General features: G+C 42.9%; 1 protein-coding gene across 1 annotated transcript in view; it reads left to right on the forward strand.

Annotated features, from left to right (window-relative positions):
• Positions 1-21816, forward strand: part of CFTR (CF transmembrane conductance regulator) — an 80426-nt gene extending 58610 nt beyond the window's left edge. The window contains exons 21-27 of the mRNA XM_065743487.1: positions 286-386; positions 9015-9257; positions 11045-11200; positions 17275-17364; positions 19702-19874; positions 20222-20327; positions 21447-21816. Of these exons, the coding sequence (XP_065599559.1) occupies positions 286-386; positions 9015-9257; positions 11045-11200; positions 17275-17364; positions 19702-19874; positions 20222-20327; positions 21447-21653 (1076 nt within the window). The 3' untranslated portion in view covers positions 21654-21816. The remainder of the gene's footprint in view (positions 1-285; positions 387-9014; positions 9258-11044; positions 11201-17274; positions 17365-19701; positions 19875-20221; positions 20328-21446) is intronic.
• The last annotated feature ends 4059 nt before the right edge of the window (positions 21817-25875 follow it).

Raw genomic sequence — 25875 nt, forward strand, 5'->3', positions numbered from 1 at the left:
GCTCCGTCACCCTTACCGTAAAGAAGTTCTTGCACACATTCGTGCGGAACCTCCTGTGCTGCAGTTTCTGCCTGTTCCCCCTTGTCCTGCCTCCACACACTGCTGAAGTCAGTCCTCTTGTATAACCAAAAAACCCATGCTTTTTTCCACAAATAAAAGAGTTTGAATATATCTATCTTAAGATGTTATATGTATCTTATATGCCATGTATGAAATCTATGTTCATTTCCTGATATAGTGGGCCTTTTATTTTCATATACATTAAATCTGTTTTTCTCTCTGCAGGTGATGGACCAGGTAGAGTTGGCATTATTCTTACTTTAGCCATGAATATCATGGGAACTCTGCAGTGGGCAGTAAACTCAAGCATAGATGTGGATAGCTTGGTAAGCATGAAAGAGTGCTCTGCTGTGGTTTGTTTTGAGGAGTTGCTTTACTTTGTTTATTATAGGTGTTCACTGAGTTATTATCAGACCTGTATATTAATCAAATGTGAAAAAATTCCCCTTACACCTTTCACAGCAACCTACTGGCTTTGGGACCAACTGAGTTTTTTTATGATCAGAAATTCTCATGGATGAGAAAATAAGAGCAGCAAATGCTTGCTCTTGAGGACTCAGATTGCATAGCAGTTATGGGAAAACTTCTGAAAGACTTGGTGTCGCTTTGTTATTGTTACATACTGAATCCAACCTTGGTCCACTTAAGGGCTTTGCAAAACAGATTTCAATGGATGTGGCTGAGCTCTTTTCATGCAAAATCAGAAGTGATTTAAAAATCTTTCCTAGACTTAACTGGTGGTCTTTTTCTGGTGTTGTTTAGGATAACTTATGAAATAAGGCTTCAGAGTTGGACTTGTTGACTTCATCAATTTGAGTAGTTGGTTCAATAATTAAGATTGACTTTAGGCTCTGAGGCAGAACATTTCACAAGATTATCTCAACATCACTTATTTCTTGAGATGTGGGAAGCAGACAGGAAACTCATAAAAGAACACATCTGTTATGGCTGTTTTCATCATACTTGAGCTTAAATGTATAAAACTTTTAAATGTAATAGTCAATTCTCTCTTACAATTGAGGCATTCTGGGATTTATTTTAGAGAGAATTCTTGTGGCAAAATTCATATAAACCACAGTCACATCTATTAAAAAAAAAAAAATTCTAAGATAAAAAATATTTTGCATACAGTCATACCCTCTCTGAATCCTGAAGTATATTCTTAAGCCAAACCCTTAAGCACTGGAAAACAAATAACTTTCACAGGAGACAATTAGATTCTGATTAGCTGAAATTAGTTGTTTAAAAAAAAGCATGGAGCAGATTTATTTCTTAAATAAGTGATTCAACTACCCGCATCCTGAAGGAAATCCTTAAGAGCCCGAAAACTGGGAATTAACCACTTGCAACATCTAATCTCTTGTTGACACATACAATTGGTGATAGTCCAGAAAGCTGACTGCCATTCAGGGACACATTTTTTCCCTATCCACCAATTGTTTTATGATGATTCTTTCTTCAGTTAGTACAGCATGTATTGAAGGGCAAGCAGTTTCTGCAAGGGCTTCTTTGCTAAAACTGCAAGACAAGCCAAACTGCAGTTCTGTGACTGATACAAAAGGAAAACATGCTATTACTAGTGCATGGTGCTGACTGCAACATTTAATGAACTCTCTTGCACAAGTTCCATCTCAGTCCAATATGGTCTAATGTGGTCACTGAAATATCATGGTATATGAGAATCATGTTCATTCATACTGCTTAGTGCAAACTGAAGATACTTCATGCAGGAGGAACTGAAAATCTTGCTACAGGATTCAGAGGGTGCTGGACACGCTAGTATTTTAATAAAGAACTTCCCCCTTTTAAAAATACATTGATGCTAAACTGTTATTCTATTAATAGGAACTAGGAAGTAACTCCCTTTCCCCTGAAAAAGAACGTTGCAAATTGCCTGTGAGTTCTCTTCTCTGTATGAAGACAAAGTAGTATATTGGAGTACTGGTTCTATTAATGACAGTCTTCTAAAGGTGCATCAGTTTATAGATACTGTGATCTTGTTATGGTAATGGTGCCCACCCCCATCCAATAGATGTTTAAGTATCCCAGTTGCCAAGCTCATAGATATTACTGGCAGAATGGTTTCCTGACATTGAAAAGCTGCTTCTATGCCCAAACAAATAAGAATAGCTTCATGGTTTAAAGGCAGTAAAATGGTTTTACTATATTCATTCATAATTCAGAGATATTATCTCCTACTCTTTGTCCACATTTGACACCTCCCTCTTCAAAAATCTTTAAAGTTATTTAGCTAAAGATGTCTTGTATAGTCTTGCACGTGTTATGTTTCTCTCAAGGGGTACTCTGAGGGTCCCAATTGGACCAGGTTGGTGTGAACTGACACATCTCTGCATGTCTCCAGTTACAGATATGCACACACTGCTCTGAGTGATACCACTTCTGCCCTTCTGTGAGCAGCTGTGACATTTGTGCTTATAAGTCAGCACACAAGGGTGCATGAGAATACACTCTTACAGATGGTGGTCTTTGGTTGTCAGATAAATTGGTGTTTTCTTGCTAAAGGCACACCTGCTGCAATTAGTACATAACACTAAGATTGTGCTGAATTCTTTTACAAAATACGCGAGTTATGAGACCTGAGTGAAACAGGTGCCTGCAAAAGGACAGGAGAGTAGGAGAACAGGGAAACAGGATCATGTGACAAAGAAAAAATGTTCCAGAAGAAATACTGGCCAAACAGATAAATAGGTGGCTAATTTGACTTTATTCCACTTATTCTCCTTCTTGAGGTTCTGTGATGCTGGCATATGTTTTCAAGCAATCTGAGGATCGAGGCTTGATTTTTGTTTTTACATACATGGATACTCTTTTATTTGGAGGGACTTCTGTTCATCCTTCTTTGGCTCCAACTGAAAAATCCCCATTGTCTTTTAAAACCCCATAATGGTTTTGGCATTGCATTTTCTACAGTCTTGATACTTTATCTGCTCTTTTTTTTTTTAACAGATGTGGTCACTTTGACAGCTACCCATTGTTTCATTTAAAGCTAGCAGCTAGGCTAGATTTATCTCCTCACTTTGATCATTTCTGCTAATACCCTTTTAGCTTGTTTTCAGTCCTTTTCTTAGCCCTCTAGACAGTCTTGAGATATTTTTAATTTATTCCTCCATAAGGAAATAAACAAGTTTTCCAGTAAGTGTTGCCTTTGCAGATAAGCGTTGGCTAGTCCCAATGGAATGTTTCAATGCTTTACAAACCTGCCCCTTCACTGATGTGTATCCTGCAATAGCAGCGCTGAAACTGGGAAGGACAACTCCTTTCATCAGGGAGCAAGAAACTGCCATGCTTTCACTATTGCCAAGATTACTTATGTATGGAGATCAAAAAGAATTCCCCAAGGAGATATTAAGAATACATTTGCTATGCTACATTGTGCCCCACCTAGTACCTCACTGGTGCTGAAGAACTGAAGTAAAGCAGTTCATGGTAAAGAAGAACAAAGAAAAGAGGATTGTGAAAAATAATGGTTTCACAGGTGGTATTCATACTTTCATTTTTCCATGCTAGTTTTCACTTAACCTTCTTAGTTGGTAATTTTTAACTGGAAATTTATCTTAATTTGGTCTTCAGAAAGCCTGAGAACTGCTTACTGTAACCAAACTTTAGCAGATTCTTGACTGTATAATCTGCATCAGAGTAGCAGATGGACTGCATCCTAAAGTGCTGAGGGAGTTGGTGGATGTGGGTGCCAAGCCACTCTCCATCATCTTTCCACAGTCCTGACTAACCAGGGACATCATGGTGGACTGGAGACTGGCAAATGTGATGGCCGTCTTCAAAAAGGGCCGGAAAGAATATCCTGGTAGCTACAGACCTATCAGTCTCATCTTGGTGCCAGGGAAGGTTATGGAACAGTTAATATCAGGAGCCATAATGGATCAATTAAAGGTCAGCCTTGGGATCAGGCCCAGTCAGCATGGATTCATGAATGGTAGTTCCTGTCTGACAAAACTGAGTTCATTTTATAACAAGGGGACTCACTTAGTGGATGAAGGTCAGGCTGTTGATGTGGTCTACCTGGACCAGTAAAGCCTCTGACACTGTCCCCCACAGCATCCTCATGGAGAAGCTGGCTGCCCATGTTTTGAATGGGCATACTCGCTGGCTGGATGGCTGGGCCCAGAGAGTTGTAGTCAATGGAACTAAATCCTGTTGGCAGCCAGTCATGAGTGGTGACCCCCAGGGCTCAGTACTGGGGCCACTTCTATTTAATATCTTTATCAATGATCTTGATGAGGGGATCGAGTGCATCCTCAGTAAGTTTTCAGATGACACCAAGGTGGGAGGGAGTGTTGATCTGCTGGAGGGAAGAAGGGCATTACAGAGGGACCTGGATAGACTGGACCGATGGTCCAAGGTAAATTGTATGAGTTTCAATAGGGCCAAGTGTTGGATACTTCATTTTGGTTACAACAACCTCAGACAACCGTACAGGCTTGGGGAGGAGTGGCTGGAAAGCTGCCTGAAGGAAAGGGACCTTGATGTGCTGAAGGACAGTTGGCTGAATATGAGCCAGCAGTGTGCTCAAGTGGCCAAGAAGGCCAATGGCATCCTGGTTTGTATCGGGAATGGCACGGTGAGTGGGACTAGGGATGTAATCCTGCCCTTCTACTCGTCACTGGTGAGGCCTCACCCCAAGTACTGTGTTCAGTTTTGGGCACCTCAGTACAGAAAGGACACTGAGTTGCTGGAGCAGGTCCAAAGAAGGGCAACAAGGCTTGTGAAGGGCCTGGAGAATATGTCCTATGAGGGGTGACTGAAGGAGCCAGGGTTGTTTAATTTGGGGAAGAAGATGCTGGGGGGAGACCTTATTGCTCTCTTTAAATAACTGAAAGGTGCTTACAGTGAGAGTGGGGTTGGTCTCTTCTCACTGGTGACAGGTGACAAGGGGAAATGGCCTCAAGTTGTGCCAGGGGAGGTTCAGGTTGGATATAAGGAAAAACTTCTTTACACAAAGGATTGTTAAGCACTGGAACAGGCTCCCCAGGGAGGTGGTTGAGACACCATCCCTGAATGTGTTTAAAAACCGTTTGGATGTGGTGCTCAGGGACATGATTTAGGTTGTTAGGGTTGTTAGGGTAGTATGGTTAGGTTGCTGTTGGCTTGATGATCTTCGAGATCTTTCCCAACCTGAGCAATTCTAACCCTCCTTAAGATGTTCTCTAATAGTTTCATCTCCTTCTTATATGGTAGTGCCCCAAAGAGCACCCAGTGCAAGAGGTGAGGCCACACAGAACATCTCCTCCCCTCTCCCGGTGGCCATTCAGGGCCTGGTGCACCCCAGGGTGCGGTTGATCCTTTGGGCTGCCAGGGCACACTGCTGGCTCATATACAACTTGCTGTCAGCCAGATCTCACCACAACTCTCATATGAGTTCTGTGACCTATAAGTGCCTCCAAAATGTGTCAGCAAAAGTTATAAAACTTCACTATTAACATATGGTCTGCCTCCACTGAACTAGTTTTTGCAGTGAAAAACTGCACAGATTTTTTTCTTTCCAACTTGAGCAACTGAACTGACTTCCCATACTATTTCTCAGTTGCACACTGCGTTTTCCAGAGAGCATGTATTTGTGGAGGTGATATCATGAAACACTGCCGTTGGAAACTACATGTGTCAGGTTCAGAGAAAGTAACAGCTCTCTTTCTAGCAGAAGAATACAGAGCCTTATGGAATTAGTTGTATTAGATTACCTGTAAAAAAAAACCCTACTTCTTCCACGTTCTAGAAATATATATACATAATAATATTTTGAATTCTCATTCCACATTAAGAAGAGTTTAAGTGATATTAATGAGAAAGTAAATTAAAGATTTTGTAATGTTATTAAAATCTCAGTAAAATACAATTAGGCAAGGCTAAAAATAGCGTATTATGCTCTAGACATTTTTAGCTGAAAGTAGTAAATATACTCCTTCATTCTAAAGCATTAGTTGGATAATGTGAATATAGCAGTTAAATTGCTGATGGGAATAATAGATAAGAAACTTTCTGTCACCTACACTATACCTGTCATTATGAATGACAGGAGATTTCAACCCCTGAAAGGAAGAATGGATATTATCGTAAAATGTTACTGACATTTATGCTGCATTCTACCCAATTCTAAATTACAATGCAAATTACAGAACCAGGAAAGCATCTTTTCAATTGATTTAAAGTACAAAGCTGTCTAAAATATCTTCACGTGTGAAGTGAGTGATAAATTTGTCAGGGGAGCTGGAATATGGAGATTAAATTTTATGTTGTAAGGAATGACTCTTTGATCAGGTGGCTTCCTAGTGAATTTTAGCTGCTGTATAATGCTGGGATTTCTTGGACAGTTACAGGGATTCCTTTTTTTGTTTGTTTCATTGTTCTTGGTGAAGCCAAGAAAGAAGCTCTGATATTTCTGCATATGGAATATTTTTTAAAATATAAGATTTCTGGGGAAAAAAAGATACTAACACCAGTTAAAGCGAATGCATTATGTTCATTGTTGGGGTTTGCTAAATGCAGTCAGAAACGATAAAATGCCCTGTCTCATTCAAGGTCTTCCTGTTTGTATGATCAAAATGAGATGACATTCATATGTCAACACAATGATGACTATGCCTTTCCATCTTGCATAGTAGCTGAAATGAAAACTGCAATCTATATGTTTGCTCGTTAGCATACTTTTCAAAACTTCTGTCATGGTTTTGTTTCAAGATGCTGAGAGAGGTAAGCAATTTTCCCAGTATTTCCATGCATTATTTATTTCTTTTTGCATGGAAAATCCACTGAATGAGATATTTCAATTGGGAGAGAAGAGCAGGAAGAAATGATAATATATCAAGTAGCACGAGTTCACTGAAGGAACGCAAAAACAGTTTAATAAGATCAAAAATGTACAAAGATGTTCCTATAACATCATTTAAGAGCGATATGATACTGGGACTACAGATTAGAGAAAAAATGCTCATAATAAGGCCTAAATACTCTTGGATGCAATAGCTATGTGTGTATGCATTTACATAATTATTTTGCTAAAGGTTTAATGGACAATAAGAATTGACAGTACCTTATAGTTTACTCTTGTTTTCAAAAATAAAATTCAGGTAAAATAAAGATTTGGTGGACTAAGGTGCATACAATCTACAATGTAGAGGAAGCTCCTCTATTTTTGAAGTGAGGGGTACAGTCAGTGTAGCGTCAGATACATCACCAGTGATTTTGCCCATCTAAAATTAAAGACTGTAACTAAATGTAATTGGGTTCTGTATTTTGGCATTTCAGTTAAACCTGTAAAAGTGGCCTGGAATAGTGCACACCAATACACTCAGGCTGGATGGGACTGGACATCCCATCCCAGAGTATAGAAAGAACTCCCTGAACAGTTGGTCAGCTGGTAACCACCGCTGGAATGAATCCACCAATTTGGTTGTGGTGGCACATGAGCAAGTAGCAAATGCATCTTCTAGTTGAGGAAGAGAGATCATAAGACACTGATCCCACCATTAGTTTGTTTGTCTGGTGGCAGCAATCTTTAGAAACTACGTTGAAGATGTAAGTGAAGATACAAAGCTTACAGAGGGAATAAACTCAGACGGGCTGAAATTAGGTTGTATTAGAATAACTAGCTAATTATGTTTGATGATTTATTTTCTGGACAAAAGTAATGTAATAGATTTCATTTGTCTTCAGGAAAGCACTGGCTGTGTTTCAGAAATCATGTAAATGAATGAGATCAGGATTATTGCAAGAACTGTAAACTAGTTAATGAGTTGTATAGAAAGGAAATGGCATTAAGCTGTAGGTATTAAGCTATAGGAAGGCTACTCAACAAAGATTAGGTTTGTGACTGAGCTTGTTTTAATCTTTTTCTAATGCTCTCAACAAAAAGAAAAAGGATTTGTTGAAGAAAACCGCCAAAGGCACAGAGCTGAAGGGCAGTGTCAGCATGAGCACCGAGAGTTAAAGGTATTAGGTGACCTCAGAAGACAAATATGAAACAGATTTCAGTCAACAAAGTGCAAAGGCTTAAACTTAGGAACTGCTAATAATAACCTGTCTTGTAACTAAGGATCTCTGCAGTTAGAATTGTCTAAAGTGAAAGCTTGGCCAACCACTGCTTGGTTACAGGGTGACTCTAAGATGTGACTGTGCAGAGAAGAATATATATGATCCTAAGATGTGTTAATCAAGATATTCCTAATATAGATAGGAAAGTATCATCATGTTTTTACTATGTAAACTGTAATGTTTGTGTAAAATGCATGTTCTGATCAGTCAAGAAAGATTAATTTGAACTGGGATGACTTGGGAAGGAGAACATATGTTTAGAAAGAGGCTTAAACCTGGATTTTCTTTAGGCTCGGAGAATAAAGGGTGACTGGATCTAAGATGGTCCTTCATAAGTTAAAGGGGAAAGCAGTTAGGGAAAAAGAACTTCAGAACTTGAAATTTTTAAATGCTGAAGACCAAACTTAAAAATATATTTTATGATCACATGTCCAGTGAAGTTCTAGCAAAGGAGATGAGTTAGCCTTTTTTATTATTTTATTATCTGACACTTGACGTATTCAAATTCCATGCATTCTGCTTATCTTTTAAGATTAATCATTATTCAAAGAAATTCAGTTTTCAAGTAGGGCAAGATTTCTTTCATGATCTTTGTTTTCAGATATACAGCTCATCTGCTGTTTTTGCTATACATTATAAAGGTAAAGAGATCTATTGCATTCATTTAAAAATAAAGCAAGGGCAATTAAATGTTTGGCCAATGTTAGCATTGTACAAGAGAAAAATAATCCAGAGATCTGTAAAAGAAGTACCTTACCTTTTCAAATTACATCACAGTATAACTTACATAGAAAAGAGACTCGCTGTTCTGGATAGAAATTAGGAATAATTTGATTTTGTTTCCTTTGACAGCTTAGTACAATTAGAATAACGTTTGTTTTGATTCCTAGATGCGGTCTGTCAGCCGAATATTTAAATTTATTGACATGCCAACAGAGGAGATGAAAACCATTAAGCCACAGAAGAATAACCAGTTTTCAGATGCCCTTGTACTTGAAAACAGGCATGTGAAGGACGAGAAGAACTGGCCATCTGGGGGACAAATGTCTGTGATGGACCTTACAGCCAGATACACTGAAGGAGGAACTGCTGTCTTAGAAAACATTTCCTTTTCAATAAGTTCAGGGCAGACGGTGAGACACTGTTTTGTTGTGTTTGGCCTGGCTTCTATTATGCTTTGCTATGGAAGTATCATTATAAACCTATTTATTGACTCAGTAAGTTTTTGTAGATGAAAACGTGAAACTATTGCAGAACAAAATAATCTTCTGAAGCATCTGAATGACAGAAATGTCTTCTGTCTCTTATTAAAAAGAGTTTATCTATAGGATTATTAGCTATGAACAAAAATAGTAAGGAAATTTGGCTTAATTATCCTAGAAATCTTGAAGCTGTATATACCTTAGTAAAGCATGACGAGGAGTTTTCCTGACCACGAGGAGAAGAATGCTCAGATAAAATATTTCTGCAGCAGTTCTTCATGTCCTTTTCATGTGCTTGAAGTTGGCCTCCTTCTCCTCCTATGGACAGAGAAGTGTGCAAGAGCTAGGGGCAGACTGACCCAGGTGGAACAGGACATGAAAGAATACTGTCCAGCGTGCCAAGGGTAACGCACCAGCAGCTCGGCACTCACAGGGACATTCCATAGGAGCTGTGGGCTGTGCCAAATTATTATAGAGCAAACAATAAACAGTCCTATTCTTTAAAAAGGCTTACAAACCTCTAACTAATCTGCATGCATGTTTGGATTTACATTCAAGAAAAAGCTTCGTTTTCAGGGAAGCACTTAGGCAGATGTTGAGCACTTTGCTTGAAGTTCATGCTGAAGTATCCTCCTCAGCAGGGCAGAAGGAAAGATTCACAAGGATTCCTGAGCTGACGCTGTATAGATGAAGAGCTGTCACCTAGATGAGAAAACAGGTTCAGCAACAATGCCCTTGCCATGAGGCAGCTCTTAGGCACTACTTTGAACAGTACCTGTCTGCCAGAGTTGATAGATCTATATTGATATACGTGAACATGTTTCATTTCTAAGTTTGAGGGTGCTGTGATTTTGATAATAGGGTTCAGACCTCCTCTAGCATCATCTTGAAACAACTGTGCTTTTGAAGGAGAGGCAATCTGGGATTTCTGGAGTGTGGAGGTGTGGGTGCTTCTGTAGTCTGCTTGATTTACTTCCTGGATCATTCTCTGAAGAAATGGAGTAATGGAAATGAAAGATACTTTTGTACTGTACAGTTCTGAGGCAGAACAATTTAAACAAAGATCCCTTTTACAATGACTATTATTTAGAAATTTTATCCAATTCCAGAGATGAACCTTGTATGCAGAGGCAGTGTTTCTGGAACTGGAGTGTGTTCCTTATACCAAAGAGATCTGTTTCTGCCTTGTAGTGAAGCAAGGGAAAAACAAACAGGAAAGGGGAGAACTCTCGTTGTAGACCTTTGCTCATCTTTTTTGACACTGTAATGGAAAGGATGTCAGACAACAGGAAGGGTCCACATGTCACGTCATCACTTTCACATTTATGGTCAGTGTTCAAATGCAGCCCGTGCTCAGACAGTTCAGCATTAGGTGTGTAAAATTCAGCTGTGAATAAAGCCAGTATCTCAGCTTTGGGTGGTGGTTACAAAGTACAAAATCGTATATAAGGAATTTTCTATTCTTCAGGTAAGTATATACTAATGGATCTGCTTTCTTAGTTGATTCTGAAGCTCTATACTAATGAAACAGTTTGGTGCAGTGTTTCATTTTGCCCTTGCTGTAGACTTTTATCACTTCCAAATGAACAACCTACGCTATCCCAGTGAAATCAATTCAGATTTCTCTCCACTATTAAGATCTCTAAATGTCACTGCCTTGGTCTGTGGTTAATATATAAGCAATATTAAGTGCTTGCTTTTCTGAATGTACATTGCAGGTGGGCCTTTTAGGAAGAACTGGCTCGGGAAAAAGCACTTTACTTTTTGCATTTTTAAGACTGCTGAATACAGAAGGAGATATCCAGATTGATGGCGTCTCCTGGAACACAGTCAGCTTGCAGCAATGGAGAAAGGCCTTTGGAGTCATTCCTCAGGTAATGAGAATGTTTTAGAGTCAACAGAAGGGCAATCATAGGCCTTTTTTTTTTTTAATTGTATACTAATATGCACATAGTTACCTTTAAGCTGAGAGCTAGTTGTTTCATGCTAAGAAACAGAAAAAGTGCACAGAATTCGTGATGAGGATAGTTGGATGGATGAATGTGATAATTTGCAGTAAAATCTACATTTTCATATTTCTGTGTCACTCACACAAGAGCTCTTATAAAACTGAGAAGGTACAGTACTCTCAAACAGAAATGTTCACAGGGCTTATCTCTCTGCTTCTGAAATGGTTGACATGTTGATTCAAAATAAGACAGTACCTCCTAAAGAAAAAAATACAGTCAGTGGTGTTCTCACCTCCTGTTTTCTAAAATCTTACATTGTGTATTACGGTTAATATGTGAAAACAATACACTGCCTATTTGTTTTGATAGGTCAGTAGCAGAACTACTCAGTCATTAACTGATCCCCTACTTGGGCAGGGACACCTTCCTCTAGACCAGGTTGCTCAAAGCCCTTGAACACTTTGAGGGGTGGGGCATCCACAGCATCTCTGAGTGACCTATTCCTGCTCCTCACGACCCTCATCCTGTGATTCTGCAATAGAGCTTTCTTGTAGGCCCCCTTTAGGTACTGAAAGGTCACTACAAGGTCTCCCTTGAGACTTTTATTCTCCAGGCTGAATAATCCCAGCTTTCATGACCTGTCTTCATAGTAGATGTGCTTCAGCTTTCTGAGCACCTTTGTGGCCCTCTTCTGGATCTGCTCTATTAGATCCAAGTTGTTATGGTAGGGACCCCAGAGCTGAATGCAGTGCTCCATGTAGGGCCTTGTGACAGGACAGTAGAGGGGAACAGTCACCTCCCTTGAGCAGCTGGTCATTCTTTTGATGCAGTTGACTTTCTGGGCTGCAAGCACGTGTGAAATGCTCATGTTGAGCGTTTCAGTCACCAGTACACCAAGTTTTTCTCCACAGGGATGCTTTCAATCCATTCACCACTCCGCCTGATGTTGAGATTACCCAAACCCACGTGCAGGACCTTGCACTTGTCCAGGTTGACATGCATAATTGTTTTCATGGCCCTACTCTCAAGCCTGTCAAGGTCCATCTAGGTCACAACTATACAGTCACAGAGTCATAGAATTCTAGAATGGCCTGGATTGAAGAGGACCTCAAAGATCATCTAGTTCCAAACCCCCTGCTGTCGGCAGATTGTCCAGCCACTAGTCCAGGCTGCCCAGAGCCACATCCAGCCTTGCCTTGAATGCCTCCAGGGATGGGGCATCCACAACCTCTCTGGGCAATCTGTTCCAGTGCGTCACCACCCTCTGAGTTTCAGCATGTCACTTGTACTACACAGCTCAGTGTCATCTGCAAACTTGCTGAGGGTGCAGCAGTTCCAACAACGACAGCAGTTTTAAGCACTCTGACATTACTGGAGCAGCCCATTCTTTCACTGTCAATTTACACACCCAGCTTACAGGAGCCAGGAGTACTGCAGGGAGTTTGCTGCTCAGATTCACCTCTTGGCTGAGCAATGCTGATAGCCAGGGCTTTCCTGGAATGCTGCCCTGTCTCTCAGCTTTGCAACACTTTCATGTATGTCTAGTCCTGTAAACTTTTATTTGTTTATTACTGCTGGTTCAGTACTGTCAGCATGACTTTAAGTTGCAAGTAAGGAAAAAAGTCACCCCTTCAGGTCAAGGTAGCTGTGTCAGAGATTGCAAATACAGCTGTGTCAAGATGGGCAGAGATTGCATGTATGGTGTTGCTTTAGGAGAAAAAGCATGTTATAAAATTTGTTGAAGAGTACTAAAAAAAACCCAGCTCTGCATTCTCTGGAAATCACTGGAGTTGCCAATCTGTTTCCTCGCTTCACTTTGCAGCCTCTGTCCAAAACCCTTGCCAAGAAGCTGCACATGATGCCTCCGAATTTCCCATATTCAGAATGAAATAAAGTTTTCACCAGTATTCTCTTCAGAAAATTACACGTGCCACCCAGTCTTTCCCAGCAGAACAAAGAGAGCCTTTTGTTCTCTGCCATTCACCTGCAGCTTCAGAATGTAAAAACAAACAAACAGAACAACAACAACAAAAAACCCTCTCCTTGCCTTTCCTGGCAGGCCAGCCTACAACAGCACGTGGATGTGCTCAGTCACGGCAGGGAGGCTTCACCAACAGCAAGGCAACTGAGCTAATTCAACCTGAGGCATGCTGCCTTAGGAAAATTTTCCAGCATTGCTTTTCTCTTCCTTATCCCTAAATTTGGCAGTTTAAAAGAGACAAAACTCTTCAATGGGAATGTCTCTAATAGCTGTCCGTGTAGCACCTGCAGTGTGCTAACGGCGGCACTGCTGCAACAGCCCGAGGGCCACTCAGGGATCACAGTGAGCCACAGCAAAGGCGGAGATCTGTCTGCTCCTTTCCGTGTATCAAATACGGCTGTCAGTGCACGAGCTGGTAAATCACATCAAGCAGGTTTCCTGGAGCACCCACAAGGAAGTTCCTTCCTGCACCTCATCAAAGGCTGGCGTTGGTTAAGCACAGCCTCGACCACAGCCGCGCTCCTACAGGATGTTTGTAATTCTCATGGAAATCAGTAACTCAGCGATAACAGGCCGCCTGAAGCATAATCGCAGCCCATCAGCTCTTCGTTTTGGGCAGCTCTTTCTGACCATTCATCTGCAAGACTTTCCCTAACACGTTTCAAAGGGTGTTTGGAGAAGAAAGGAGCCTGCCCCTGATTTCCACACGTTGAAGCTCTTTTGCAGACAGTTCCTCAAGCAGACCATGTAGAGAAGTATAAAAAGGAGTTAGACTGAGAAAGGAAGCCCCTCAGAACAGGAGATCTGGAGTCAGTTTCCGTTAAAACAGCTGAGTAGCTCTGAGATGCATAAGGTGTCAGAGTAGATGCTTCCTTGAGCCTAGAGTGCTGTTCTGCTCATATCTAGGCATTTAGTCATCCTGACAGATCTCATGGCATTTAACTCCATATAGAGTTAAAATCAAAATTAGTATGGATAACAAGATTACTACAGTTTGTGGGATTGCCAGCTGACAAGAAACAAAAACAGAAAAAAACAATAAAATCCCTTTTCCTCCTACATTTCCCTGAAGAAGTAACATTCGTCAACTCTTCTCTTCCTGGTTTCCATTTTTTCAGAAGCTATCTCTCTTTGTTCATTACATCTGCCTCTGTCTGCCCATGTTCTGTTGCCCCTCATACTCTCCAGGACTTCTCTGTATGTGCAGCTGGAGTCATGCAGGATGTTCCAGCCTTGGGGGGATGGGAGCAAGGAAGGGTTTGTAAGAGCAGGGTGAGAGGTGCCAGCCCATGGGTCTTGCTGAGAACCTGCACAGGTTGTCTCATCTCATAAGCAGCTGCTCACAGCCAGGATATTCTCACTCTTTATCAGCCTCTTCTAAACAAATTCCCTACTCTTCTGTATGTGCTTCCTTGGGTTCATCAGAGTTTTGGTTCTCCACACAACACTTAAATCACTTAGGAAGCTTATCTGCACAAACTGGCTGCACAACACTGTAACCAACATGCAGAGTCTCTAGCCACTGAGGATTGGTGCACTTTTGAGGGGTTGATTTACAGTGTGTGGGGTGGGCAGAACATAAACGTGGCCGTATTTATATTCCTAAGCATTTTGCTTGTGGGTGGATGTCAGCCCTGTGAAACAGTCTGCTCTGTGATCACATCCATTATCCTCAGGGCTGAACATGAACAACTGACAGAGAAGGAAATGGCTCCAGATTTACTGCCAGTCTTTCCCAGCCACCCGGTTCTCCTTCCATCACCCTCCTTAATCTGACTTCTTCCGTATTTATAAATGACACACAAGCCCATGGCAGTCACTTTTTGTTCTTCTCATTTTTATTTATTTATTTATTTATTTTTTTTTTTGCATTTAAGATTTCTTTTTCTGCTTCTTTTTAAGTAGACTGTACCTGCCCACGTACCTAACATTGATATTTACTCAGGTGAAGCCTATGTGGTTTCTAATAAGTTGGGAGGAAGGAGGTGTTGAAAAGGATGGAGAAATACCAGAATTCGGGACAATGCAATATTTACCTTGTGGAAAAAATAAATAAATACATATTTCAGGGAATAGTTTGCTTTCAGTGCCCAACTTCTTGAAAGCCACAGCTATTAGTAGTATCAGCAGTGTCTGAAGAAAGTGGTCTCCTTTATTTTTCTCCCTGCTGCACTTCAGCAGGAATGTTATTCAGCCCAATCTTCTTTAAAACTGGTTTGTTCAGTTGACTATTCTTTACCAGTGAGAACTGAAAATACCTACTCCATTAGTTAAATGTATGGTGCTCAACGTGCGAACAAAACCAGGTCTGACCCTGCTTCCACAGCAGCATTGCTTTCACCACGCCCAGTGCTTGTAGGAATCTAATCCTGCTGCGGACACGTGGTCCCACGCACACAAACTCACCGGGGCGTGGGAAGGGACGGGGCTGTTCTTCACTGAAGCACTTGGAGTTATTAGAAAGGATGGTTATAAAGGAAAGGCTCTTCTCTTTCCCTGGTGGCTACCCAGTGTACTTCTGTAAGTGTTGGCTGTGCACACCACTGCCTGCACTGCAGCTCTGCTGGACCCTGGCTTGCAGAGCAGTGAGGGGGGCTCTCAGGGAAGCCCCTCCAGTGGCTGCATGGCATCAGAGTGCAGCTGGTTTTCCCCTCTGCTCTCCCAAGTGAGATACTTCCTTCCCTCTTACACCAAAGGAGTTATTAGCAATGGCTTGCACCTCTCAATTAAATGAATTAAAACAATTCATTGTAAGCTGCCGCACTTCTAATTAATCATAATTAAATGATGATTATGAATGCACATGTAAATCACTCTGAAATCTGATGAAAGAATGCCAGTTTCCCAGGTCAGGTCAGATGGAAATTGTGGCTGGCTGGCTGAGCTCTGGGACAGCAATTACTACATATATATGCCCTTGGCTAATTTCTGCCACCCCAGCAAGTCCCTTGCTGCTTTCAGCAGCTTTGGACTACCGAGGCTCTGGTTCAGTTTCAACAAGAAATTATTTGGCTACAGATCACTGGTATTTCAACATTTAGTCTCTAAACAAATATTTTCTTCAGGAAAACAAAAGAAGTAATTGCTGAAATCCTTCCTCTGTATGTACAAGGAGACAACATGCAAATGGTAATATTTCCCAAGCTTTGCATTCTTTGAGAGCAAGTTTCCCTGCTGTAAGCAGCAGGTGTAGAGCGACATAGAAAGCAACAGCTTCCATTTATCTTGTAAGAACTGTTGTGCAACCTCAGTGTCACTGGGATAACCCCACTTCCACCAACCTGACACACCTGCCCCGTGTAAAAAGAGTTGAAATAAATATTTAATTTTGTCTGAGTCATTGCTTTTCCAGCCACAAAGTGTATATCTAAGGCATGTTCGTTTGCATCTGCTTATCTAAAGTAACGAAAAAAATCACAAATTCAGAAGTAAACTGTGGTGCATCCTCAGAAGAATGCTGAGCAGTGTGCATCCTCATCACTTTCTGCAACAGCGGGAAGGTGCAGGACAAGAGGAAGAGCATGAGTGCAGCATCCCTCAGGGCAGCCTCCCACGTGAGCATGTGGCAGCTCTGCACCTGAGTCAGGTTGTGCTGCACCACGTCCCTGTGAGCTGGCACCAAGAGGAGGGCTCTGCTGAACTGGGACTGGGGCAGGCGACAGCGTGCTGTGAAATGCACTGGACTCCACGCGATTAGAGAAGAAAAATCCATTAGGAGACAATTTAAGACAGTGTCCCTGAATATGAACAAACAGCCAGGAGGCTTTGTGCCTCCAAATGGCACTGTGAGAGGGCACACTTTTGGTTAATTGTTTTTAAAAGGCTTCTTCCTAACTTAAAACATGGAAAATCTTCCATTCTGAAAACTGTTGAAATGAGATATTTCACATTTACCTTCAATAAGATGTATCTGATAATTACAGAAGGTTGTTTTTTTCCTCTGTACGCTTTACAACTTACAACGTCTTACGTAGTGTTTCACCTGTAAATACCCACCTGTACATCTTCTTTCTTACAGAAAGTCTTCATATTTTCGGGAACTTTTCGGAAGAATTTGGATCCTTACGGGCAATGGAATGATGAAGAAATATGGAAAGTTGCAGAGGAGGTAAAACTGCTCCGTGTGTTCATTGTTTCCCTCTGGTGAGGCTCTTACACCACAGTGCAGTGCAGGACGAGTGGTTATCGCATGTTTCATTTATATAAAGGCTTTGAACCAAAAGTGCTGAGAAAAGATAACACCAGGCTATAAACTTTTTTTTTCCCCTAACTTTGACAAAGGTGATTTTTTAATTGGGTAATAAGGAAACACAAAGATAAACTTCCGTTCAGCGCGGTCTGCGCTCTTCATGCAGCTTAGCATGACTTCGCACAGGTGAGGCTCTCTGGTTTGGCTGCATGACCCTGAGAGAAACAAAGTGGAGTGAGCTGATGACGTGAAAGCTGTATAATCTTTTGTCACTTTAATGCTTTGACAAATATATGAAATTTTTCAACTGGAGTGGGCAGAGATGATGAGCAAACATCTACGAGGCCAGAAAGAAGTGAGAAACGTCTGTGTTCAGTCCTAGAAATTAAAGACTGGTGTTACTGCAATAGGAAGTACTTAGGCTCTGCTTAGGAGAGTCTTTCATTGAAAGATTTTCGGGTTCTTGCAGCTCCCAGTCTGGCTTGAAGCTCTCTGACATCACATTCAGGCTCATGTACAGCCTGTGTCGCAGGCAGCTGTGTTCTTAATGGAAATCAAATATTAGGGAATATTAGAAAACATGAAGTTTTTTTTTCTTCTTCTATTTTTATATGAAGGTTTTAGCTACATTTTTGTTTTTAAATTCCCAAGTATTAGGGAATTTTTACAGCTCTGTTTCCATCTAGAGAGCAAACACCACACATTATGGATGTAAGATGCCACCTATTGGCTCTGGTAGTGTTTAATAGGTTGCACGGGTGTAAATAATGCCTAAAGAAAAGGAAGCCGAGGGGTACAAAAGGAAATACTGCAGCCTAGAAAGCAGATGGCTCCTTGCAAGATACAGATGATGTAATGAACTGCTTCCCTTTTCCTTGTCCGTAGCAAATCTCAAATATCATAAAATGCTTATAAATGTGGGAGTTAATCCAAAAGCTTCCTGGTTTGCATCCAAGAGTCTGACTGTGTCTCTACTCTCTCTATGAGGTTTATAGAAGTTCTTTCCCATGTTTGAAAAAGGGGAAAGTAGACAATTTCTATGTATAATTTACTGTCGAATATGCACATCACAAGACTTTTGGTTGCATGGAGTGACAGCAGCTTTTTAGCTGGAGCTACAAAAGACAGCAAAGCAGTGCTGTGCTTCTCCAATGTCCTGAGATTGGGGGGGATTAGTGCTCCTTTCACTTGAAAAAAAGCGAGTTCTAGTTCTGCTTTGGAGGGTGGTGTGAGAGAGCCAGCCCTGGGATGGTAAAGAGCTAAACCTTATTTGTAACAGTGAGAAAAAAAAAGTTTTGAACTATTTATCACCAAGGAGTTAGACAAATCCAAATGTAACACAGAGTTTTTTAGTGAGTAGGCAAGAGAACACAAAGCAAACAAAAAAGAGCCGTTAATGCTTTTCAGTAGGAGTGATCTGCTTGTTTACAAAGCTCAAGTATTGGCTTTGGCTCGTGGAGGCAATGAGTCAGCGTGACTTTGGGAGCAAGGCATGGGAAGAAAGCGGACTCCAGCTTCACCCTGACCCATAGCTGCTCAGGGTTTAGGCAGCGCTGCCAACATCGGTGCCACTTTATAAGTTCCTTGCACCGAGCTGAGCTGCAGATGCAAGGTGTTGTCTGAAACACCTAAGAACCGTATCCTGTGCTGGGTTCCAGGTTCTGGCTCAGGTGAAGCCTCTTCCCACCACAAACCCCTCTAAGCATTCTGGTGCTCGAGGAACACCCACGATGCCCGTAGGCTGAGCAATGTCCTCAGGGCATTGGAGGTAGCACAAGAAGGAGATAAAAGCACTCTCAGAGCCGTATGGACACTGCTGTGGTGACCTGGGTTATTTTCTCTGTTGCTGTAAAGTAGCATGGGAATTTTGCTTGCTTCTTCTTGCCCTCCTAGTAACCTGGTTTCCTTTCAAAAATCTCTCTCCTTGACATTACCAGTGACGCACATCACTTCTGGATACACATTTTGAGCATGTGGTTATCTCTGAAATGCCAGAAGTCACTGTATGTGACAAACCAACGAAGCGTTAACTCTCAGCTTCCCAAAGTAAATCCTGGCACTCTGTGAGGTTCAGAGCTTTTCACACCATCCAGCCAGCAGCTTGTGGTCTTCGTAGGACAGACACTTGTTTTCATTGACTTATATTTTCTGTTCACTGTCAGGAGTGAAAGGCAAGGGAAGGAAAGGCGTTGTCACCATGCCCCCAGCCAGTGGTAACTGTACCTCATGAATTCTTGCTTTCTTTTTCTCTGGCAGGTTGGGCTGAAGTCTGTGATAGAGCAGTTCCCGGGCCAGCTGGATTTCGTTCTCGTGGATGGAGGCTGTGTCCTCAGCCACGGGCACAAGCAGTTGATGTGCCTTGCCCGGTCTGTTCTCAGTAAGGCTAAAATCCTGCTGCTTGACGAGCCCAGCGCTCACCTGGACCCCATGTACGTTTTGTTCATCTGTTCTAATATCAAATCCAAAAACCAGCAAGGCAGCACCCCCTAAAAGAAACCCGTGGTAACACCTCAGGTCTGGTATTAAGCCAGACTTCAGCTTCAGGAACAGACCTGGAGGTGTGTGCATTGTTAGAGAGAGTGTGTATTTCTACATGGAGTGTCAGAGAAGTTCAGTTACGCCTTTATATTAGAGCAGATGAGAGCTTCCCCAGCAGAGGTGCAGTACACTGAGCATCAAAACACGCAGCTGGATGATTACATACCACAGACACAACAGCATGAGCTGTGTGTGCTGTGTGCTGCAGTCTGAATGCCAACAATCATTTGCCTTTCAGAACTTCCCAGGTGATCAGGAAAACACTGAAGCACGCATTTGCAGACTGCACTGTGATCCTCTCCGAGCACAGGCTGGAAGCCATCCTGGAGTGCCAGCGGTTCCTGGTGAGCAACTTCCCCATGGCCTGCACGGTTATTCTGTTAACATTTGACACCTCCCCAGGGGAATAGTTGAGTCACCATCCCTAAATGTGTTTAAAATCTGTTTTGATGTGGTGCTCAGGGACATGATTTAGTGGTGGGTTGTTAGAGTTAGGGTAGTATGGTTTGGTTGCAGTTGGACTTGATGATCTTGGAGGTCTTTTCCAACCTGTACAATTCTATGATTCTGTGATAAGACAGAGAATCTCAGAGTGCGTTGGGTTGAATGGGACCTTAAAGACTTCCCAGTCCCAGTCCCATGCCATGCTTTACCTTTGCTAGGGCAGAAGTCCAGTGTTGCCATTCAGCGAGACCTGGATGGTCTGGAGAGTTGGGCAGAAAGGAACCAGATGAGGTTTAACAAGAGCAAGTGTAGTCTTGTAGCTAGGGAGGAATAACAGCATGCACCAGTACAGGCTGGGGGATGACCTGCTGGAGAGGAGCTCTGAGGAGAGGGACCTGGTGTATGACAGGCTGGCCACGAGCCAGCAGTGTGCCCTGGCGGCCAAGAAGGCCAATGGGATCCTGGGGTGCATTAAAAAGAGCGTGGCCAGCAGGTCAAGGGAGGTGATTCTCCCCCTCTACTCTGCCCTGGTGAGACTGCCTCTGTGTCCAGTTCTGGGCTCCTTGGTACAAAAAAGACAGGGATCACCTCAAAGGGCTACAAAGATAATAAAGGGTGTGGAACACCTCCTGTATGAGGAAAGGCTGAGAGACCTGGGTCTGTTCAGCCTTGAGAAAAGAAGACTCAGAGGGGATCTGATCCACATCTATAAATATCAAAGGAGTGGGAGGCAAAGGGATGAGGCTGGACTCTTCTCAGCAGTGTGTGGTGATAGGACAAGGGGAAATGGCCCCAAATGAGGCATAGGAAGTTCCACACAAATGTGTGTGGGAGCTTCTTCACAGTGCAGTGACGGAGCAGTGGCACAGCTGCACAGAGAGGTGGTGGAGTCTCCTTTTCTGGAGATGTTCCAGACCCGCCTGGACGCCTACCTGTGCAACCTGGGCTAGGGAGCTGCTTTGGCAGGGGGTTGGACTCGATGATCTCCGGAGGTCTGATGGGGCACGATGTCCCCGCAGGTGATCGAGGACAACAAGATGCGGCAGTACGAATCCATCCAGAAGCTGCTGAGCGAGAAGAGCTCCCTGCGGCAGGCCATCAGCCACGCCGACCGCCTCAAGCTGCTCCCCGCGCACCGCCGCAACTCCAGCAAGCGCAAGCCCAGGCCGCAGATCTGCGCGCTGCAGGAGGAGACGGAGGAGGAGGTGCAGGAGACGCGGCTGTGAGCGCGGGCACCGCAGCGCAGCGGTTAAGAGACTTCAAAAGCGATTTTTATACTCCTCCGGTTTTCAGTTTTACGATGGAGCGGAACTTTCTCCAGCACATCTTATTTATTTTAATACTGTTGCCAACGTTTGTTAAGGAAATGATGTATTTTGAAAGCGATTCCGTACTTCTTCATAAAGAGAACAAAAAATATATTTGTACAAAAAAAAGAAAAAAAAAAAAGCTGTGTATTGGGATGGCTTTTTTATTGCCGCCAGCCTTTGGTGCCGCGCTGCACGGACACGAACCGGGGCAGCCCCAGCGCCGCTGCCCGCCCTCAGCTCCCCGCCTGCCGCCACAGCCCGCGCTGCTCGGCCTCCCGCCAGCAGGGGGCGCTGCGGGGCCGCCACCGCTCGGCCTGCCCGGCCCCATCCGCGTCCATGGCCCTGCCCGGCCCCATCCGTCTCCCGGGTGATGGGCTGATGGATGGACTGAATGGCCTTCGTGGTCTCTTGCAACCTGAAAGATCCAATGATTTGCAGAAGGGAAATGGTAAACCCAGAAGGTGCGTGCAGGAGAGGGGAGGTGTGTGGGAGCTGCTGATAGGAGCACATTGCCTTCCAGAGAAGCCTCTGCAGTGGCAGTGGGAGCAGCTCGTTGGGCTCTGACTGATGCTGAGCTGGGAAGCTGCACGGCTGCTCCCAGTGCACTGCATGGGGACACAGAGAGGGCTGCAGCCTGGCGTAGTGTAAAAAAAGAACAAATAACGACAGCCTTCATAACACAGGGAGGCCACGATTTAGGTTGATTCTCCTCGTCACATGTGCTTTACTTTATACACATTGAATAAAACAAACTGCTCGCAGTGCTTTGTTACTGAAAGCGTACATCTGTAGTAGTGAGTGTGTGCACAGGTGTGCAGCAGGCACCAAGGAGCAGCTGACTGCAGCACTAATATGAAGATTCAATTTTACAGCCTGTGAGGAAGAAACCAAAATAATTAGGAGAGTGAAATTGCCCTGCCAAGGATCTGCAGGTCCCCTGAACTATGGGGGAAGGGAAGGGGCAGCCAGAAACAGCTCGCTCAGTATTGAGGGCCTCTTAGGACAGCGGCGGCCACACAGGAGCAGCCCAAATAAACTCAGATGTACACATCCCCCCATCCTTGTACATCTCATATACAAAATCCCCATGCGCAGCAGCTTTGTCATTGCCATTAGTGGTGTCTGTCTCACTGGGCTGCTGTCCCAAACAACAGGTCTGCTTGTGCATTTGCTTAATGGCACCTTACCAGCTGTAGTGTTTTATTCAAGGACAACCTATGTTGTCTTCAGAATCTTTCGGTGAGTTCCACCTCTCCCATTTCCACTGCCCTCCTGCCTTGGCCCGGCAGTACTAGTGCCACCCCAGTGCCTGCTTTCCATGTTCCTGCCCCACTGTGCCCCTCCAGTCCCACCCTGCCCACAATGGGAACACTTCCCTGAAACGTGACAGCTCTGGGCAAACAAACCTTTTGAAGCCATTTCTTCTGATCAACTCAGATTGCTGAAAGTCAGATCAGAACTTTACGATTTGTTGTGTTCTATTAGAGAGCTAAAAAGTTATTGCGTAACATTGCTCTCCTTTGCGTGGTGCCCACTCGGCGTTGTAGCTGGGCACAGCTTGCCTGTGGGTTAGCATAGTTCAGCACTGGAAAAGAAAAGCACCAAAACCCACACGGAGCTACGTGTCCAATTATTCACTGATGGACAATTAATTGCTGCCTAAAAGTCTTGCACATTCAGCAGCATTCAGCATGATGTGGTGACACATTTCCTTTATAAAACCTCACATTCTCCAAAAATCAATTTCCCGCTCTTAGGATAAATGACATTACTTCCAATTTTATTCACTAGGATTTAGATCATGAAACGTAATCCTTGTAAATGCAGCTGGAGGTTTTCAAGCCCTTTGGTTTTGCCCGATGCACTGAGGGTTTTTATTTTCAGGGCTGATGAAGTGGAGAGATGGAGAATTTGGACTCATCACAGTCAGTGGTAGATGAGAACAATGTTCTCTCAGGTTCTGGGATGGGACTGAGCTGTGCGTACAGAGTGTGGTGTGGTGGGGATGAATGCAAAGCCCACACCAGGGCTGTGGGGCGGATGGGGCCTTCGTGCCTTAAGAGCTGCTATGACCTGAGGAGAGCGTTTGGAGATCAGATGGAATTTGGAGATCTGCAAAACACCACGTGACTGAAGACAAACAAAGACCAACAGGTGGCACTGAACTGACAGACGGAATGACAGCAGACAGAAGTCACCCGGGGAACAGATGCAGATGGGGAGAGATTAGGACAGCGGGCTGGGAAGAAAGGACGAGAGGATTGAAAGGCGACGGCTAAATTTAGCAGCACAGAGCTGACTTTCAAACAATGAGCTGATGATCAAAGCCACCCGCTCCACTGCAGGTTTTCAGTCCACGTACAGCACAGAGGACTTTTGATCCACACAGACATCGTACTAAAATGCACCTAAAACCAGGTTTTAGGGCACTGCCTCAGATCGTCCCACACAAACACACGGCAAACTCTTCACCTAAATGAGGGCTGGCATTTCTAAGGTGCATCCTCAATGCAGAACACATCTAGCTTAGAAGCGAGTCAGAATGTATGACCCATGTGCTGTGCAGATGATGGGAACAGCAGCGTCACATTGCTCAGCACCAAAATTAATACCAAAAAATGGGACTTGACGGAAATCACCCTTGAATAACGCAACTGAATGGCTGTGGTCATAATAATTAATGAGACAGCGGTCACTGAAAGTTATGGTGCTTCCTATAGGTACACAGTGGGGATATAATTACAGAAATGAACTCCTACCAGGCCACAGCTAGGGAGATAGAACGGACGGACAAACTAAGACAGAAGGACGGACAGGATGCAGTACAAAACTTTTATTGACATGAGTTTGGGATGACTGCTTTACACAGAAAGGTGAAGTGTTAGGAAACAGTTATGGCGTCTTTTCCTCTTCCAGAACTCTCTTGTGACAAACGCTACTGTGGAGATGACAGACACGGCCCACGCTTCCCAAACCACCTCCCGACAACACTTCTGAGGACAGCCAAGTCTGACCTCAGGGTCACCCCACATTTTCTGCTACCTCTCCACTGAGGTGCTCAGACAGAGTGCTGCTGCCCTGCGCAATGAACGCACGGGTGTGTAACTGTAGCTACACAAGGGGAGGGTGGGGAAATATGCCCTCCATGGCTGCTCTCTGATTTGAGAGCACTTTCTATAGTGGGGAAAAAAATGAACAAGACTTCATTTTATCTGCAACTCAAGTATCAATTCACAGCAATTACATCTTCATTCCACAATAGAAATGGACAACTACACAGTAACTCATGTTTTCACTTCTCCTTTCTCTCTGATAATACTGCAGTTAAGCTTGTGCTCACATTCCTTCTTGGTAAAATCTGTCTCTGCGAAACACTATTATTTCTTGGATACTCTCAAATCACTGATGAAGCACATACATTTCAGAATAGTAGAAAATAAAAGCTGTTAAATTGAAGACAATGCGGTCATTTATTATCAAAGAATAAGAGTCTGAGAAAAATAACTTTTATTGCATTTTAATTTCTCAATCTCTTTCCTTTTCTTAAAAGATAAAAGTCATAACATAAATTCATGACAGTTAAGATGAAGAGAAGCTTGGGAAAAACTGAATCACAATCCGGCAGGCAGATGATGGGGAAATCAAAGTATTTCATATGGCTTGTAGCTGAAAATAATTGATCTGCGCTTCTGATCATCTTAGTTATTGCCACATTCCATTAATTTTCATTAAGTGAAGATAAAAACATATCTTTAAAATGCATGTACAATAGCTTTAAGCCATTACTGTACACATTGTGCAACTCATCTGAATGCAGTTTAACACGTGAACTTAATAGAATATATATTTATGTACAGTATATACACAAGCAGAATCTCGTGGTAGTACCCCTGAATATTATCATTTCAACAAAAGCTGTTTTGGTAACAGAAAGAAATCTATGAAGGTGGCAAAGCTGCCCGTTTCTGACATCTAAATCAATATAATTTCCAGCTGATTTACATACAAATGAAACCGTGGTCCTGTACAAACTTTACATTACAGGGAAACAGTTTATTAAAAAAAATATTTACATATTTGAGTGCTTGGTTTTTGCAATAGAGATTATGTGAACACAGAAAATTATACGGTAGGCAGG

The sequence above is a fragment of the Cyrtonyx montezumae genome, unplaced genomic scaffold, assembly GCF_038088225.1.
Source record: "Cyrtonyx montezumae isolate F1298 unplaced genomic scaffold, pur_monq_1.0 scaffold_3, whole genome shotgun sequence".
Classification (NCBI taxonomy): Eukaryota; Metazoa; Chordata; class Aves; order Galliformes; family Odontophoridae; genus Cyrtonyx; species Cyrtonyx montezumae.